The sequence below is a fragment of the Tauraco erythrolophus genome, chromosome Z (genome assembly GCF_009769465.1).
Source record: "Tauraco erythrolophus isolate bTauEry1 chromosome Z, bTauEry1.pri, whole genome shotgun sequence".
Lineage (NCBI taxonomy): Eukaryota > Metazoa > Chordata > Aves > Musophagiformes > Musophagidae > Tauraco > Tauraco erythrolophus.
The window spans coordinates 4,533,966-4,553,468 of record NC_141496.1 but is presented as its reverse complement, the minus strand read 5'-3'; the positions used below and the strand labels follow the sequence as shown (position 1 = coordinate 4,553,468).

General features: G+C 49.5%; 1 protein-coding gene across 2 annotated transcripts in view; it reads left to right on the top strand.

The window, feature by feature from the left end:
• The window catches only part of ARK2C (arkadia (RNF111) C-terminal like ring finger ubiquitin ligase 2C), a 48,111-nt gene that overhangs the window by 24,739 nt on the left and 3,869 nt on the right, over positions 1–19,503 (top strand). For both annotated transcript variants that reach the window (XM_086629691.1, XM_086629690.1), the window contains exons 2-4: positions 12,142–12,451; positions 14,430–14,555; positions 19,144–19,273. In XM_086629691.1, the coding sequence (XP_086485817.1) occupies positions 12,142–12,451; positions 14,430–14,555; positions 19,144–19,273 (566 nt within the window). The remainder of the gene's footprint in view (positions 1–12,141; positions 12,452–14,429; positions 14,556–19,143; positions 19,274–19,503) is intronic.

The following is a 19,503-nucleotide window of genomic DNA, read 5'->3' as shown; positions in this document are numbered from 1 at the left end:
GGGGCTCTGGGAGCTCATGGTTTGCTGATTACCAAAAATCACTTTCCCTCAGAGAGCCTGGCACCTGCAAACAGGACCTGTATGGCTTTTCTTAGGTGGATGACTTTACATTCAGGCGTGTAAAATACATATTTCTTGCAGTCTGAGTAGAGTTTTCCTCTATATGTTTTTACAGCAGGGCTTAGCAGCACTAACTCATGCCAGGACCTCATGCAGGAATGTAAAGTAAGAGCTATTTCCTCATCGAGAAACTGATGTTTTACTTGTACTTTAAACACATCTCTCTCTCTCCTGGAGTGACGCATACCTATAAAGTTTGGGAGATTAAGTTTGATAGGGAACAGGCTTCCAGGATCTTTGATTTTTAACTACAGACTTCTTATTCACGGAGTATAAACGGGGAATTTCCAGGACGTGGCGCGTCAGGACTCGCAGTAGCTGGAGTTTTCCCAGACCTGAGTTCAAGTCAGTTCAGTGTGAAAGCTGCTGAGCTGCCCTGACCCGTGACAGCTCACTGCCAGCACCCAACGCATCTCACAAGGCTTCTCTTCAGCCTTGGTCCTCAGGATGAACCGTGGTCCCAGGTGCTGCTGCGGTGCTGAGGGTGCAAACAGGTCCCCACATGGCACCTCCGACCAGTGAACAGAGATGGTCTAACCTCCAAAGTCCTTTAGGTTAATTAAATGAAGAGGTCTGGTGAGGATTTGGAACTTACAGGAGCTCCATGGGTGCAAGTCTCCATGGTGAGGGCTGTGTGGGTGAGCTCGTGGGCTCAGGATAGGACCTTATAGCGCTGTACAGGTGATTTGCCAACCTTGTTGCATTTACTGCATCCCATGGACCCACCTACTGGGAGCATTTCTACTCTCTCGAGACATAATCTTCATTTTCTCTACCCCAGCCATAGTAAGACACTCCTGTCTTCTGTATATTGTCACTTGGAAGAAGTGCCAGTTGCTGAAGGGCTCCTGCCTTCTGCCTTGTGGGGTGAGAAGGGGCATATTTTGGTGTGGGTTTTGGGCAGTCTCTAAAAAAAATCAAGGGGGATCATACAGTAACTTGGCTTGCCTGGGCAGCAGGTGCCGTCCATGCTGGAGTGTTGCCCTCCTGGCCCCATGGAGGGTCTCCTGCAGCCCAGTAAATGTTACGTACCGCACTTGGTATGTCTCTGTAAGGTTTAGGATGAAATCCAGAAGATGACCTGCAACATGGGATCAACTGATCTTTTTGCAAGCAGACATCCTATGTCCTGACTCTCATCCTTACCTCTCGCTGCTATCAGCCCTCACCACGGATAGTGTCACTAACTGCAGACTCAGCACTTGCCATCTCCCTTTCTTTAATAGCCAGCCTGACTTCTTGCTGCTCTCCAGGACCTCTCCGTGAGGTCAGGCAGCTGGTTTTGGTGGCACATTTCTGCAGATGCTAGGGGAAACAAAACTCAGAGCTGTGCTCCACTGTCAAAAACTTCTGGCTTTGGGGCTGATTTGCTGGGGAGCCAGCAAAGAAGAAAGGCTGGACTGCAAAAACATCTCCCATCCAACCTGGCATGCTCTTTCCAGAAATGATGAAACACTCCACTGGTTTCCCAAACCCGCCCCTCATATCACTGCCACTCACTCTGGAGCTGTGCAGATGTGTAAGGTGGGATCTCCCACCTCTGGGCTTAAGCTGCAGATAAATAAACCAGGCAGGAAAACCCAGGTGGTTTTCACAGTCCCATTTGAAATGGGATGGGGGGAAAAATCAATGCACACAAAATGGAGATCGGTGGGATTGATGCTGAGTAACTCCCCCCAAAACAGCGTCCTCTATGTTTTTAGGACAGGTTTCAAATGCTGCTCTGATGTCTCCCTAGCAGAAGGGTTTATATCAGGTCAGAATCTGTGTTCCAAAAAGCATCTTTACCCTCTTTGATGATACAGGGAGAGCAGGATGGAATTCTTCGCTGGAAATCCCTATGGACAGGGGATACAAGGTGGCACCAAGGACCATCCAAAAACTGCTGAAGAGGGAGGGGATGTTGGGACCGGCACAGGACCAGGGTGCTGCTGCTGCATCCCCACAGCCTTGCAGGGCAAAGTTTGTCCCAACCCCTGGGCTGTGCCAGGTCCATGGGTAAGCCCTGGTTCCCCAGTGCCCACGGGGGATGGGTGTACTGAAGGACTCTGCTCCTGTCTGAGCTGCTGTGTTGTGACGCAGATGGATGATGAACAGATGCAGGTTTGAGACCAGGTGGGACCACGAAGCCTTTTGCTTGAACAAGGACAAGAGACAGCTGAGATCATTGGCTCTTCCCATTAATGCCTTCTCTAGAGAAGGGTTAAAATTGCTTTTGGGTTTCAAACCCACCAGGTTTGGCAGCATTTGGGTTTTGGTGCGGGCTGTCGCAGATTTAAGAGGCTCGGTGAGCGACGCAACACAACACTTGAGATCCGACCAGGTCTTTGCAATGTCTGGCTGTTTTTTTTCCCCCCGTGGTTTTGGCTTTTTGCCTGTTTCTGGATGTCCTCCATATCATTATTGGTAGGAGCAAGCTGCTGCAGGCCCCCCCAGCTGGTCCTTCGGAGCAGTTGAGGGTGTTTTAAGGCAGGTGTTGAGCACTTCCAAATGTCTGTGGAGGGCTTTGGACACTGTGAAAGCAAGGAAACATTGGAAACCCAAGTATTGAATTTCCCTTTCCAAACAACTGGCTGCAGAGTATCTCTGCCTGTCAAAGTTGAAGGCTCCTGCGTGCACAAGTCAGCACGTTTTCACATTCCCAAGGGCAGGGATAGGGCTCGCTCCAAGAGTTTCCCCGTCTCTCTCTGCAGGCAGAGCCAAGTAATAGACCTCAGTCACGCCAGGATTTTCTTTTTTTTTTTTTTTTTTAAGTCGAGGATGAATTCCTTCCCCTGGTTAATTTTCCCATTTCCAGGTTGGAGACTATTTCGCACAGATGTAACACTCTGCTAGTAATGTATAACCACAAAAAGATGAGCTCACTTGCCTTCTTTGACCAGAGGGACCCCTGGCCCCCTCCAACTCCCTTTTCAACTTTTTTTTTTCTAAATTGGGATAACAGTGCAAGCCCTGGAGAAGGGCTGTTGAGTCCAGGCACCTGCCAATAACTGGAAAAAGCTCTGATGCTGTTTGCCTTCCCCACCATACGACATGTAAAATGGGCTTGGGTTACACGTAGGAGCTGGCTGGGATGATGGTGAGGGAGAAGGGACGGGTGAGCACATTGGGTTGTATGGCTGGTAGGCAAAGCCCCAAGAGTTGTCTTGAAGTTCAGGTACCAGCCAAACCCTCTGTACGCTTGGCAGTGCCAGGTTTTCACTCGGGCAAAAGTCCCGCAAACGGCCCAGCAGCCCAAAAACGTCATTAAGTACTGCCATGTGACCCCTGCTTTTAGCATGGGCGTTGAGGGTGTGTGATTCCTGTTGGCCGGTCCTTTTCCATATTTTCCAACACCTTCAGACCAAACAGAAAGGAGAAGTGTTATAAAAAAGCTGCAGAGGGGTTTTGCAACATTTCCAAAGCTGTGTTTCCTCCATTGCCCTTTCCTGGCAGATGTGCAGAGCTGGGCTCAAAACCATGAGAAATGGGGCAGTTTGTGGAGGAATTGCTGGGCTGGGTGGGAATCATCACGCCAGGCTGACCAGGGCCAACCATCCCTCCAGGCACATGACAGCCTGGGACAGGATGAGTGAAACTGGGACCATTAAACCTCAGAAAACATTTACTTTCAACGCGATTTGGCTTTTTCTTTTTTTTTTTTTTTGGTGCAATGATCCAAAAATGATAAATACACCCTCAGATGCCTTACATGAGAATAAAGCTATAATTAAAACATAGTGCAAAGTATAAAAGCAAAAAGACAGATTTAAGCGTAGCAACGCTGCCGAAGTGTTTCTCCTTCCTCCTCGGAAAATATTGCTGAATTCAACACGTTCCTGTGAAACATCATCTTCAACAAAACTTTTTTTTTTTTTCCCCCTGGAGCTAGTGGAAAAGGGTTGCAGGAAAAAAACCTCTCAGCCAGTGCTGTATGAACAGCCTTCTCTCTCCTGTGATGGGTCCAGGCTGCGTGGCCGTGCCCCATCACTAGCTCTCGCTGCTCCCCATCCCCACCTCTCAGCACCACTTCACCCCTGATGAAAACGTGCTGATAAACGCTGGTTGTTGCCAGTTGTAAGTGGTTTTTTTTTTTATTGAATGCTGAGTCTGGGCTCTGGAAGGAGTCCGAGCTCAGCTTTTTTTTTGAGTACGTTCCCAGCTCAGACATTTTTTTGGGTACATCAGGGTTGTTTGCGGTTTCCCTCCGTGGTGTGCAGGAGAGGAGATGCTCTGCTCAGCGTTGGGGACCATGAGTGTGTGTATGAGCCTGTGCTTCAGCCACACCAGCTCGTGCCATGCAGCAATTAATGACAGGCTTCGTTAGCACCAGAGTGTGTTGAACGGGGATTGTAAAAGAAGCCAGGGCTGATCTGCAGCCTCCAAGATCTGTGTTTGTCTGTTTTTCAGGACCAGCTGAGCTGTGTTTTTGCTGTGCCTGCACGGAGGGCCGCAGAGGTGGGATGCAATAAGGGCTGTTGGGTGGAAGTGACCATTAAACCATTAAAAAGCAGTGAGGGAGCCTGTTCCCTTAAACCCATCAAACGTGTGAGACTGTGAGCAGAAGGATGATAAACCTCCCAAACCTTGTGCTTTCACCTAGGACCAACCATGCTTTTCCAAACACCACAGACCAGCCCTTTGCCCAACGCGAGGGCCCCATCCTGATTCAGTCCCTGGTGCTGCACAGCCTGGCCAAGCAAATAAGGCAAATTAAAATGCTCTTTGTCTGTTGTTAACATGTGCCGGGGCTGCCCCTTGCCCGGCCACGGGCTGGTACTGGAGTCTGCTACCCATTGCATGGCACTAGATGAGTGGGATGTCAGGCAGCACCCTGGGCTGGATTTGAGCTGGCTGCCTATTATTTTTGGCACAGTTCTTGCCATTTGCTAAATGAAATGAGAAAGCTGCTGGTGAAGGTGCTGAAAGTGAGACAGATTCCTTCCTGACTGATAAATTTTTCTCGAATTCTTTCCTCCTCCTCTTCCGTCCTCCCTATCCTGATCTCTTCGCTATCCTATAACGTGAGTGAGATGGCTTGATATTTCCCTTTGTGGAAGACTGCTAGATTTTTATTTAGCTGAGTATACTGTGGGTTTCATCTGGTGTTTTTTTTTTAAATTTTTTATTTTCCAGGTGCAGTGTCACCCCTCATTTCCTATTAGCAAGTCAACTTGACTCGTCTAATAAGGATATATTTGCAAATAATTTGCAAAGAGTTAACACGTGGCTGACAGCACCAGGCAATTAGTAGCTTGTCTGTAAATGCGGTCCGTCTCCGTGTGCCACGTGAAGTCGGAGCTGCTCCCACAATTTTAGCCCTTAATGGCTGTACACCGTTGGGATGGATACTAACTTCCCGAAGCACTTCTGTTTCCAAGGGGACATTTAATGCATGTCCAGGGAAATAATCTGCAGGCACCTTGGCTACTAAAAGCCTGGCCATCTCTCTGCAGAGTCTGATGCTCAGAGAGGCACCCTGGATGGCTCTGGTTTATGGGGTTTATCTGCCATCCCAGGGCAGGAGGAGGGGTTGGGGGGGCTCCAGTCAGGGTGAAATGGCTGAGATGGTGCAGCTCCAGCCCCCGTCTCTGCCAATTGCGACAGGCAGATCTGCAAAATCTGACAGTGAGAGAAGCCAGGGTGCTCTCCAGGAGCTGCCTTCTCCCTCTCTGCCGCAATGGGATCAAGATGTATAAATAGGCCCAGCCTCCCTTCCCACCCCCCCGGCCCCACACGCTCACATACGGACCCTGAATGCCTCGACAAGCCGGCCAGGTTGCCTTACCCAGGGGGAAAATTCACATGCATGGCAGGCAGCTTAACAGCAGAAGACAGATTTTGTTTTCCTTTTGAAGGCGGCTGCGGTCCCTGGGATGCAGCTGTCTGCTCGAGATACTTGTCCCCAGTGTCGGCTCCGGGCCTCATCCTGTGTTCCTTGCTGGTAGCCTGACCACTTCACAAGCATTGCTGCCAGGAGAAAAGGGGGTGGAAATAAATTGTTCTGCTTTCTGGGTTTTTCTTTTCATAAAGCCTGTAGCATCCCCTATCTCTCTGCTGGGTTTACCCAGGGGCTTCACATCTCTGAGATGGGTCAGTGTTTAATGAGCTCACGAATCCTTTGAGCTTTTCTGGGTGAAATATAGGTGGATGGATAAATACGCATGTGTATATTCATAGTCAAATCCTGACTGGTGCTGAAGGAGAATCCCCAGTGACAGAAACACCCAGTATCAGACCAGTAAATTTCTGTGACTCGATGTCACATACCAATCTGCAAAAAGATACGAACTTGTCATTTACGGGGTTCACCTGGGGGCGTGAAGGAATTGGGAGCATTTATTTTAATGCAAAAAAAGTCCAGTCTGCTTCAGATAGTGTATAGAAACAATAAATATAACTGCAGAACTGAGAAGAAAAAAGAAAAAAAAAAAAAAAGAAAAAAAGCTGTGGAAGTGAAAAAGCGGCTGCGAGGAGGATGTGATGAGTTTCCCCGCGGGTTTCCGCTGCGTTCAGAGGCTGCGTGAGTGAAGGGTGGAAACGGAAACCAAACGGGTTCAGCTCTCCACGTGCCTGCATCATCTGTTGGCTTTCTAAAAACGAATTTATACCCCCTCAGCTTGAGACTGCAGCCTATAACGCCAACATCCAGCTCAGTGTGTCGGGTGCTACGTAAATAGCTGTTAAGCCATCTTCCCCGCAGGTTTTGTAGCTGAAGATCATCTTCACGGTGCAGGTAGGGAGACGGGGCCACGGCGCCGCCGAGCCGTGTTGCTGCTGGGAGCACAGCTGACCCAGCTCCGCGGTGGGTCCTCGGCACCGCGGTGTGAAGCTGCAGTGTCTGTTGCGGCAGCAGAGGTGGGCCAGACCAGCTGGGGCAGCTGCCCATCTGTGGTCGTGTTCTGGCAGCTGCAGGAATTAGTGGAGCGCCGATTCCCCCACCCCTCGATTCCTAACGCTGACCTTGGCTTCGGGACATCATGGAAGAAGCCAAGGGGAAGTGGATGCAGTGGCTATCAGAGCATCACACAAAGCAGGGAGGTGTTGCTGGTTCTTACTCAAAGGCACCAGGTACCCATGGCCATGTGGTCCTACACTGTCACGCTGTGCCATAGCTTCTTTCGGGCCAGACTGGGCCCCAGGCATGTCAGAGGACCACATAGCTCCTCTTTCCCACCCCACAGATAGCCTGGCTTGCCCAAAACCTGATTCACGTGTCTGCTGGATCCAACCTTTGCCTCCACGTGTAAGGGCAAACCTTTATACTTTTGCAGGGCACTTTTCAGACCTGAATGAGCTGGGGTCAGACATCTGAGGGTGGTGAGGCACTGGCACAGGTTGCCCAGAGAAGCTGTGGCTGCCCCATCCCTGGAAGTGTTCAAGGCCAGGTTGGATGGGGCTTTGGGCAACCTGGTGTAGTGGAGGATGTCCCTGCCCATGGCAGGGGGGTTGGAACTAAATGATCTTTGAGGTCCCTTCCAACCCTAACCATTCTATGATTCTATGATTAGCTGCATTTATGGCTTAGCTGAGGCCATTAGGGTGTAAAGGAACAAGGGCTGTCCAAGCTGGAAGCTTGGGTGGGTGGTCAGGCTGAGAAAGACAGCAGACCTTGCAAATGTGTATGGTCAACAGAGGAGCATGAGGAACTAAAATGGAGAGGGACAGGAAAGGCAAAGAAGGGGGGGAAATAACCCTCTGCTCTGATAAGAAATAACTCAGTTTAGATGCTTGCGTTGTGACAGAAGTCTCTGATCTCAATGACATTTGGCCTCAACTGGTTAATGGGAGATGACACAAAACTGGAGTATGTTGTCTGCTTTGCATTTGCAAGAAGTGATGCATTGTTCATCACAGAGCTGCTGGTCTGATGTTGCTCTGAGCTGTCATCATCTGCCACAGCAACAGCATTTAAATTAAAGGAAGCTACAGGGCAAGGAAAGAAGCATTTCTGGCTGGTGGGCAGCCTGACAGTGAACCCAGAGAAGTCAGTCCTCCACGGCTCCAGATATGAGCCGCTGGAGCTACTCATGCCACTAGGAGGAGAATGTCAATGAGCCTCACAAAGTGGTGTGGACTCTCTCTTCCTGACCAGCAGGGTGGACATGGGGACACATGTTTCCAGGTTGGCCTCAGGTCAGAAACCTCTCAGGGCTGGTGAGGACTGCATTGCCTCTGCAGCAACGACACTGGGCTTCCCCCTCCCTCTTCAGCTGGAGGGGACAAGCCTTTGCAGCAAAGGTCACTGAAGATGATGAACTTGTGAGGTGCCATAAAAACTATCCAAGATCTGACTGACCCCTTGTACTGCAAAATCAAAGCATCCCAACAGAGAGGATAATCCCGCGGTAGGATGAGGGCCAAAACTGTGGAACCTACAGAGTGGGGAAAGGGTCTCTGCCTTGCCAATGCCAGAGCAACATTGCCTGCCTGCAGCCACCACTGGGGCGGGCAGTGGGGAATGTGGCTCATGGAGGATGCAATTAGTGGCTCTGGAGCTTGATAGGTATGTTTCCCAACCTCATCGCCTTTGCTGCTGAAATGTCCTCAAAGCTTAGCTGATGAAAATGTCAGCCTTGACCTTGTTCCAGGGAGTAAAAAAAAACATTGAAGTGGAGTATCTGGACTGGCTTTTAGTCAGGGATTGCTCTCTGCTGTGGCAGATGTTACCGTCCAGGCAAAAAGTAGATTAAATCCATGAATCAAATTTTCCTGAAGCATTTTACAGGCAATGCTTGTCCCAATGCAAATGTGACCTAGGACCGAACTGCATCTTGGGAAAGAGAAGGAAGATGCGCTAGTGGAGTAATCATTAATAGGCATGGCTAACGTGAGATCCTCCGTCATGCTGAAGAGAGGTGAGCACCTGTGAGCCCGATTCTGCTGTTGGTCCTGGTGAATTATGCGGAGTAAGGCTGTTCAGCTGGTGTCAACAGGGTGACACCGGATTTACCTTGCGTATGCAAGATCAACATGTGGACTTAGGAAGCAGTCCCCACCGAGGCCCCCTGAAGCTAGAGGAGGGTGAAGTTGGGAATAGAGAACTCAGATGAAATGTTCTGTTGCACCCTGTTGTTTGCTTGCCAGGGCTTTGTGGGGTCCACCAGTGCCATGCTTGGCAAGGACTGGCTCTTTGTTGTACAAGGGGATTCAATTATGCCAGCTGTATGATTTGGTGACTGCTAATAAGCATAGATTTGCTGAATTATTCCCCAAAGTCTTTGCTTTGCTGTCAAAATCCTCATCAGCAATTGGATTAGTTGTAGGGAATGAACAATTACAACACACAGTAGTGAATTATGTTAAGGCAAATTGATGGCGTTTATTTAATCATACGGTCTCAGTCACATCTTCATAGTATTTTTCCTATCAAGGGAAATGCATCACTGCACCAGTAGGTACCAGAAAAAATACTAAAAAAATGTTTGGTTTGATTGACTAGTGCCTAAAACCAAGGCAAATTTACTCTATACCAAACCAAAACGAGTTAGGCTTTTACTTTAGGTTATGTTGTCTCCGCACGGTCCCTGTACACCTTCCTGCCTAGATATCAGACATAAAGTTTGCACTTTCTGGACCACAGGGAAGTGTATGACCAAGTTAATTGCAAGCACTGTCTTGGTGTGGGAGGAAAAATTCAAGTCAAAAGCTCTGACAAGATGATCTGCCCATCCTGTGCTCTCTAGATCATCATGGCTTTCGTATCAAAGGTCCTGCAGATGTTTTGCCAAATCAGACAGTGGTCTCCCTTTCCAGTAAAAGGCTCGAAATCCTTGGCTAAGGTTGCACCAGGCGTCAAGCGATGAGAGAGACACAGAGGATGAGAGACTGACTTTTTCTCCTTATGTTCTGCAAAATTTGTCCCAGTAAATCTGGGGGAATATCACTAAGTTTCATGGTCTCGTGTTCTCGTAAGCCAGCTTCGTCTGAAATACAGCTAAGCTGCTGCCTGGTGGCACAGGCTGTTGCGTTTGGGAGTGCAGAGGGATTAGCACTTTAACCGGCTCTAGCAACTTGTCTTCTGGTGCCGTGAAGACCCGGCGGTGTAAGATGGCTCACCCATGACTCAGCATAGCTGTTTTCCATTGGGAAGACCATTAGAGGTTGAGCACCTCACCATGAGTCGCTCTGCAAGTACCCAGCAAACGCAGCAGCTGGAAGGCATCTCCCCATGGCTGCGGTGTTGCTCAGCTTGAGCAACGGGCCAGGGCAGCGCAGGATCCCTGTTTCGTTACTCAGCCTTTACCTGTTGGTGGGGTACGGTGAACTGGGGGGAAGCCAGCAGCAGCAAATATAATGGGCAGTACTGGGAGGATGCAGTACACAGGTGGCTCATGGGTCTGGGTTCGCAGCTCCTTCGCTGGCGAACAGTGGGCTAGATCCCAACTGGTTTTAATCAGTAGGGTAGCCAAATCATGCTGTTATCTGACAGCATGAGAAATTAACACCTTAAGAAGTTCCGCTGCTGGTGGTCCATGCATTTGTTACCCGCGGCCTCTCTCAGAGGGGCACCAGGGAGTCTTGGTTTGTATTTAAGAGATGCTGAGTCTAATTACTTATGCACAGTTTTGCAAAACGTTAGTTTCTGTTAGGTCCTCTCCCGTTGTTTCTCCTGCTGGCGTTTGGCTTGCTTTGTGCATCTCCCGTTTCCATATGGACGTGAACAGAAAGCACACGGGGCTCCCTGAGCTGCTGTGATGGACTGGCCCTGGCTGCCAGGAAAAGGGAGATGGGAGCAGAAGAGATCTGGGTGAAGAACGCATCGTGGGCGTGTCCTGGGATAACGCTCAGTGTCTCTTGGTGCTGTTATTCCTGGGTGAAAAAAAGGAGTTTTGGGGAAGATGAGGTGTTCAAAAGACTGCGTGAAAGGATAGCTGTCCTATCCTGGGGATGATCCTCAGCAAAGAGACGTGTCTAATAGCCTCACTCAAGTCTCCCTTCACCTCTGAGCTGCCTCTCTCTCTCGTTTAAGAGCCAAAAGTTTTGCCGTGGTGCTTGAAAATGCTCCAGGAATGTAGGAATTAATGCGTCGAATTGGGCCAAGAGCCCATCCAAGTAAAGGTCTTGAGGGAGGTGCAAGTCAGTGCCAGATGTTTTGTAAAAAACCTCTGGTACGGATATCTTTCACACCTCATTTCTTCCTCATTCCCATCAGTTTCATGGCTGGTCTCACAGCAGTTCATGTTGTGTTTCCCACAGCTGCTCTCTCCCTGCATGCAGCTCATGAGCACGGGCTATTGAAGGGTCTCAGCAAAGATGCATGGTCTTAATCCCAGCTCTCAGAGGTGAAAGGTGTCTCCTTCACGTCCTGCAGTCATCAAGAGACAGATTCTTAGAGCAGAGATTATTTCCTTGCCTTTTTAGACAAGCCAAGAAATACCTCGAATTGCACGGAAAGTCACCAAGCTTTGAAAACTTTGGTGAATCATAGAATGGTTAGGGCTGGAAGAGACCTTTAAAGGCCATCTAGTCCAACTCCCCTGCAATAAGCAGGGACATCTTCAGCTAGATCAGGTTGCTCAGAGCCCCATCCAACTTGACCTTGAAGTTTCCAGAAATGAGGCATTTACCACCTCTCTGGGCAATGTGTCCCAGTGTTTCCCCACCCTGACCGTAAAGAATTTTATTCCTTATATCCAGCCTGATTCTACCATCTTTTAGTGCGAACCCATTACCCTTTGGCCTATCGCTACAGGTCCTATTAAAATTTTTGTTTAAGACAGGCAAATCAAAACAAGCTGAAGCAGTTTTCATCAGTACACACTTCAATTTGGAGCCAAAGAGTCATTCTGAAGCCAAAGAGTCATTTTGAAACCAAACTTATGTTTTAGTTCCAATGTTTTTTTAAGGATAAAAACTGTTGGTCAAAATCAACAGTTTTCCATGTAATCAACATTAACTGACCTGTTTTCTCTTTTTCAACCCCTTTGGCGGAGGAGAGAAATAGCTGTTTTCTCAATTCTTGCCCCAGATGGGCGACCAACGGGCTAGGGTGCCCTGGCTGCCGCTGGTCCCCGTGACGGCCATGCTCTTCTCTTCCAGGTGCTCCTTTTCAAAGATCTCAGCATCCCCATGCTACCTCCTGCCGGCATTTCCACCTGGGTCCCCAGCCTCAGCTCTCCGCCGACTTCACCCTGCCTCACGCGGTGCAGCCCCAGCCGGGGCTGACCCCCCACATGGCCCCCGCGCACCAGCACAGTGGCCCACTGCACCAGCCCCTGGCGCCGGTGCCAGCCCTGCCCTTCCAGGATGTGGCCGGACCCTCCTTCCTACCTCAGGCGCTTCACCAGCAATACCTCCTCCAGCAGCAGCTCCTTGAGGCACAGCACCGCCGGCTCATGCCCCATCCCAGGTAAGAGGGTCTTACTCTTCTTTGAGGATGCTGAGAAGCTGCATCAGCCTCACTTTGGCAAAGTACATGGCAGGAACGTTGGGTTTTCTTCACAAGTTCATCTGTGTACCCCTAAAATGCATCCACCAGAAGGGAAGCTGCGGGGCAGGCTGCACCTGCAGGTGTGCCTTGCCCATGGGGATCCATACCGTGCTCATCTAGTATGTCCCAAGGTCACCTGTTATCGCCACTCGTAGGAGAACTGGGGTGGTAACGCCAGTCAACCTGTCCCGCACGGCAGAGAGAACAATCGACTGCGTGCACAAGCTACCACCTCGCAGCTGCTGTTTCAAAACCGTGTAAGAGAGCTTGCTCCTCTGGGTCTAGGTAGTCTTCCCAGATCTATGAGGGAATGGTGCCGTTGACCTGCGGCACGTTCAATCACGGCAAGCAGCCTAGATTCAGGCTGGGCTGACGATCGCAGAGAGAATTACCGTTAGCTCAGAAGAGGTGGAAGTGGATGCCTGGCCTTGTCCTGATTGTGTTTCTTGAGAGGGGGGCTTAGATAGCACGTAGGAGAGAGGAGTGTTTTTTTTGGAAACATATGGAAGCTATTTGCAGGTTGTACCCATGGATCAAGCATCAGAGGATGAGTCTTTGCGATAATGCTTCATTTGGAAAGAATGCTACGGATGGAAAACACTTTCTTTGCATACCCTTTCTGTCTGAAAAGCGTGTGTTCTTCTTACCCTTGTTTCGTTTCGCATAAGCTGGATTTTAGGTGGATTTAATGATTAGTTAATAATTGGGTAGCAAACATGTGCGAGGCTGAGGCACTGATGATACAAGTGTTTATCTCTTAGTCATAAGCTGAACTCAGATAGAAGCAGGGAGCTTGATTCCACACAGAAGCTGCTTTGGTAAATGCTGTCAAGTGGGTTGTGGTGTGGAAAAGGGCAGGAAGCCCTTGCCCGGTCCCACAGCCCGTTTCTGAAAGCACAGCTGCATCGGAGGAGAGTGTCAGGAACCTTGCAGGTGTGGGGCATGAGGTCCCAGTAACAGGGTTCTGTGTCATGCTCTGAAAAGCGAAGCCTCTGAGCTGTGGCTGCATGAAAGATTCTTTACCTTGCAGTTCCCTGCTCCGTGTGCTTTATCATTTTCTTGTACATTTACTTTGTGATGGCTTCACTGGTAAGCAGGGACTTGGCAGGGAGCAAGGAGTGTGAGTCTGTTTGTAGTGCAAATCCTGCTCGTGAAGCCACCTTGTCTCTCTCCACATGTGGACACTGATGGAGCGGCACACGGTCTTCCTCTGAGCAGTTCGAATGACCAATAATCACAAGAAGAGACTCCAACCCCTAGAAAAACCTCGCTATGTTTCTGACCGCTTTCCTTTCCCTGCCTGCAAAGGCAGAAGAGCTGGGGAAGAAGGAGCTGGATCCCAGCCTGGCCTGTCCATCATCCAGAGAAATGTTGGCAAAGGCCAGCGAGAGTCAATTCTGCTTTCAGTTACTCCTGAGTAATTCTGTTATGAATGAGGTTCCCCGGGAGTTTATGGAGTGCATGGTGAGACGAGACAACCTGCAGCTTCTTTATGATGATGGATAACAGCCGAACCAGGGACACGGTATATCTTGTGTGCTGTTTGCGGGGCTGACAGGGGAGGAAAAGAAAACAGTGCAAATGGCACAAAGCTGCTAAGGCAGTTGTTTGGTTTCCTCTTCTTTGCTCCATGTTGCTACCAAATAGCATCTCCTGTAAACTGAGTGTGTGTGGATGCTGCCGGGTGAGTGGAGGTCTGCATTATGTCCGTGGTGACCATGGGTTGCTCTTCTCATCATCTCTGACACATGCCTGGACTCCTTTGGTTGGACACCTATTCACAAGCCCAGCTGTCTGGGTTTTCCCCTGGTTTATTGACACGGGCTCGGAGCAGGAGCCATACGTACCAGTGCCCGCCGCACAGCTAACTCGCTTGCTGGTCTTCTCCTCCCCACAGGCGGGCTCAAGAGCGCATGTCCGTTCAGCCTCACCGTCTACACCCCAGCTTTGACTTCAGCCACCAACTGCAGACCCCACAACCCATGGGGCCCCAGCCCAGGTATTTAGCCGAAGGCACGGACTGGTAAGTCTTCCACATTTCACTTGTGTGTTGAATGAGGTGTTTAAAAAGTCCTGGGGAGGCTGCAAAGGTTGGTGGTTGTCATCACTGATCAACGCTTTCATGGAAGCTAGTGGTTGCAGCTCAACAGATACAATGTGGGGAGCAAGCAATGGGAAAATACACCTCTGGGAGGGAGGTGGGTGCACACTAAAGTCTTTATGCATGTATACAATAACATCGAGGCATTGATATCACCCATAACGCTCCATCCATCCAGTCCAGTTGGAGGCCTGTATCCAGTGAAGTCCCTCAAGGGTTGGTACTGGGACCTGTATTGTTCAACATATTCATTGATGACTTGGATGAGGGAATAGAGTGCACAGTCAGCAAGTTTGCTGATGACACTAAACTAGGAGGAGTGGCTGACACACCTGAAGGCTGTTCTGCCATTCAGAGAGACCTGGGCAGGCTGGAGAGTTGGACAGGGAGAAATTTAATGAAATACAACAAGGGCAAGTGTAGAGTCTTGCATCTGGGTAAGAACAACCCCATGTACCAGTACAAGTTGGGGACTGAACTGTTGGGGAACAGCACAGGGGAAAGGGACCTGGGGATCCTGGTGGACAGCAGGATGGCCATGAGCCAGCAATGTGCCCTTGTGGCCAAGAAGGCCAATGGCATCCTGGGCTCTATTAGAAGGGGTGTGGTTAGTAGGTCGAGAGAGGTTCTCCTCCCCCTCTACTCTGCCCTGGTGAGGCCGCATCTGGAAAATTGTGTCCCGTTCTGGGCCCCTCAGTTCAAGAAGGACAAGGAACTGCTTGAGAGAGTCCAGCGTAGAGCCACAAAGATGATGAAGGGAGTGGAGCATCTCCCTTATGAGGCAGCTGGGTCTCTTTAGCTTGGAGAAGAGGAGACTGAGGGGGGACCTCATTAATGTTTATAAATATGTAAAGGGTGACTGCCATGAGGATGGAGCCAGGCTCTTCTCAGTGGCATCCAATGATAGGACAAGGGGAAATGGATATAAGCTGGAACATAAGAGGTTCCGCTTAAACATGAGGAAGAACTTCCCAGTAAGGGTAACAGAACACTGGAACAGGCTGCCCAGAGAGGTTGTGCAGTCTCCTTCTCTGGAGATGTTCCAAACCCGCCTGGACATGTTGTTGTGTGATCTGATCTAGGTGGTCCTGCTGCGGCAGGAGGCTTGGACTAGATGATCCTTTGAGGTCCCTTCCAATCCCTAACATTCTGTGTGATTCTGTGATTCTGTGATTCTGTGATCCATGGATGCAAAGTGGAGCTAAGCATTAATCTACCTCCAGTGGCTTTTCCTGCTGCAGGGTAGTACAGCCAAGGTCTTTTTCCTGTAGGCCGTCTTTGCCTGAACTAGGTCTTCCGCTGTCCACCAGTCACTCAAAAACCAGTGGCCACAACACTTTCTACGGTCTAAATTAGGGAGCACAGTGCTGTCCTGCCCAGCAGGGTGGTGCAAATGAATTAATAGTTGTTAATTGTTCTCCCATTGTAATGTTCGATACCTTGGAAAAGCCAGGCAGGGAACTGATCATTTCATTTTCAGAGCAGGTTTTGAGCTCTTGCACAGTTAGTTAGGTATGGTGCCCTACTTGGAAGAATAACAAAATAAAAACATACTTCTGAGTAGCTGCTTGTTAGCTGAGCAAAGTCCATTCTGTGCACTGAATGGAAAAAATAGCATGTGAACATGCAATTAGAGACAATCGCAACGTATATGCACAAGGAGACTGAAATAAAATATCACAGGAAATCTTAATTACGGCATTTCCTAACATCTGAGTGCCTCGCTCTGCAAATGGAGAGTCCTTTTAACATAGGTTTCTTTTTTTCCCCCACTGGAGTAATAATATACAACCTAAAATATGGTCAGATCCTTCTGCCATTTTCTTCCCAGGTGTTCCCATTACTGGCACTGCTGTGCGCTGAATTTGGCCGGGATGACATTGTTCAGATCAGTTTGCAAAGCAGCTCACGTACCATCTGGATAGAGCCATTCTTTCTCCCTCTCTTTCGGCGCAGAGTGTTTAATTATAATCATTAGAAGGATCTGATAAAGCGTTGCTTTGTGTTCCCCTCCTCCTCCCTCCTTTTCCCCCGTGTTGCTCCATAGCCTTGTAAAACCTAAGGAGTCGGGATGACAGAAATCATACGCTGTGTGTATATATTTGGGTGACTCACTTCCTCTTGGGGCACACGTACAGTTTCGCCCAGTGACAGATACAAAAACTTTCCTCTAATGAGTTACCACCGCACGAGCAGCAGCGGCGCTCGCTTGGAGGCACTGTCGCGGGAAATGGGGATGGGAGGAAGATCTGAAGGTAATCAGTCATCTCGGATGGCCTGACCTCGGTTAAAATCTTCTGGTGAACAAGAAATAAACTCCCATTTGGTTCCTTAAAAGATCTTTCATATAGGCATTTAGTGATGCCCGTGGCAGGGGCGTTAGAACCAGATGGCCTTTAATGTTCCTTCCAACCCAAACCATTCTATGATTCTATGATTCTGTGATGACCATCCAACCTGTTACCTTATGCTTCACTTTTTGGTTGTTGCCATCCTGCGTACCGTAGGCGTCACAGCTCTTGAACCTCATGTCTGAGCATCAAATTGCTGTAGGATTGTCTGCATAGCACAAACTACAAGGTGATGGTTTGTTTTGGTTTTCTTCAGCTAATGTGCTCTGCTTATTCACCCCCAAACCTTGGGAAAACGCTGTTCCATGCAGTATTCTGCTTTGGGCCCTTCTGTAGACCCACAGCATTGCTTCAGGAGCCTTGACATCCAGTTTGAAGGCTCCAGGTGCACCAGTGCACAAACAGTTCAGCAGTGCTGTTATTGCAATTACTTGTGCAAGTTAATAATGGCCGTTTGTCTTTGAGGGATCTCGTCGGTCCTTGATCTCAAAGCACGGTGTGGATTATGGGATCTATTTTGTAGACAGAGAATATGGGAAAGCAGAAAGGAAACAGTCAAGGTCATGCATCAGAGCAGTGGCAGGGCTGGGAATGGACCCAAAGCCTCCTCATTTCCAGTCGAGCCTTCCATCCACCTGAAAACAATCTTCAGCTATTGCATAAATATCCAAAACCGTGACACGGGAGCTGGAAAATTCCCAGTCCTGCGGATTCTCACCCTGGTTCTGTTCCTGCCAGTTGCCTGCTGTGTTTTGCCCTCTGCCAGATCTCGTCTGTCTAGGACATGTCTAGCACAAGGCCAGCAAAGATAGCCCCTCTCTTTGCTTCAGCTTGGTGCGGGGTGGGTCTTATTAGGGGATACTAAAGCACTGGGTTTGCTGCCTGGTACACAGGATGCTCTGGGTGAAGGATTTCTGCATTTACTGTCCTCTTGTGTCCATTACCTGCTGCTGGGTGAAAGCAGTTCCACAGCTGCTGGAGGACACATCTGGGTTGTTCCCAACAAGCCGTGGCTCTTGCTGCCGCTGTCCTCCGCAGAGGGGACGCGAAGTTCACGGCTGAAGGGGAAAGCTGCTCCTGTGCTCTAATTAGCTTTGCTTTGGCGAATGAGAAGACAATGGTTATTAGAACGCCGGCTTTTGTAATTATGATAAAATGAATGACATTCAAAGCGCTTGTTTGCTGAGACACTGTGGCTGGAGAGAGGAAGGATCAGCTAATTGGATTATAGATGGAGATGCTCCATTAGGTCTCCTCCTGTACCCTCCATGTGACATGGAGATGGAGTTGCTTGTGTTGGCCAGAGCAGCGGCATTTGCTGGGATTGTGTTAAGTCCTGGGATTGAGCTGGGCTGTTTTTCTGGAGAGACAAAGTGCCCAAACTCACCAAGCTGAGCCCCAGCCCGAGTGAAGATCCTGCTTCACTTGCCTAGGCCAGGCTGTGTGCAGAAGACTGGAACCACTGTGATGTCCTCCTTCATGGAGGTTGGACCACTGGTCCTGTGACACCGTTTCCTTCAGCAGCCTCCACCAGCAATTTCTTAAAACCTTTATATTTTCTGCACAAACAGCAATTTCGGGGTTCCCTGAAGCCAGGTTCAGGGGAGGTGCAGTCTCCTCTGTATCCCCAGGTCCTACTGTGACCTGGGCTGGGAGACTTCCAAGGAGAGCACAGGCACATCAAGAAACCCCTGGATGGTGCCTATGGCTCCTAACGACTACCCAGAATGGTTCACCAATGGGTGCTCCGAGGTATTTAGCTGTATTTCTGCAAAATATTCAAGGCAAAATGTAATTGTTTGCAATGAAGGTGGCATAGGGAAGACCTGGTGTGGTCAGGCTGAATGACTGAGCCTCCAAAATGCTCTTGATCTGAAATGAGCAGGCTGTTGTGCAGCTCTTAACCCTGGCTAAGAATTAAGAAATTTTTGCTGACTTAAAAACAATCCCTCGATCCTTCGTGCTGGCCTAGTGTGCGACTGCCCAAATTGGAGGAAACTCTCTTCCAAGCCATAGCATCACCCCAGGCTGGGGAACCCGCAGCAGCCTGGAGCCCACCATGACCCCCATGCCCCGTGAACGTGAGCTGGCTTGCATATATATTGCCGTGCAATAAGACCATGCCGTTAAAGGCCATATCTTCATCCTCGTGCCCACAGGGACCTCAGCGTCGATGCGGGACTGACTCACGCCCAGTTCCAGGTCCGGCCGGTCCCCCAGCCCTATCAGCATTATTTGGCTACGCCTCGGATGCACCATTTCCCCAGAAGCACATCCTCGACACAGATGGTAAGTGAAACGCTTCTACCGAGAAATGTTTTATGCATTGTCTGCCAGAAGGCAGTCAAAATAAAGGCTGCTATCTTTCCCTCACCTGTCTTCTGTGAATCCCACTTATCTCCGGCCGTGGGAGGGAGCGTCTGAAAGGATAATATTGCAATTCATTGCACTCTGGATTAGGGAAAGGAAAGGAAAGCTCAGCTGCTCTGGAAGGATTTGGTCCGTCGCTTGCAGCACCA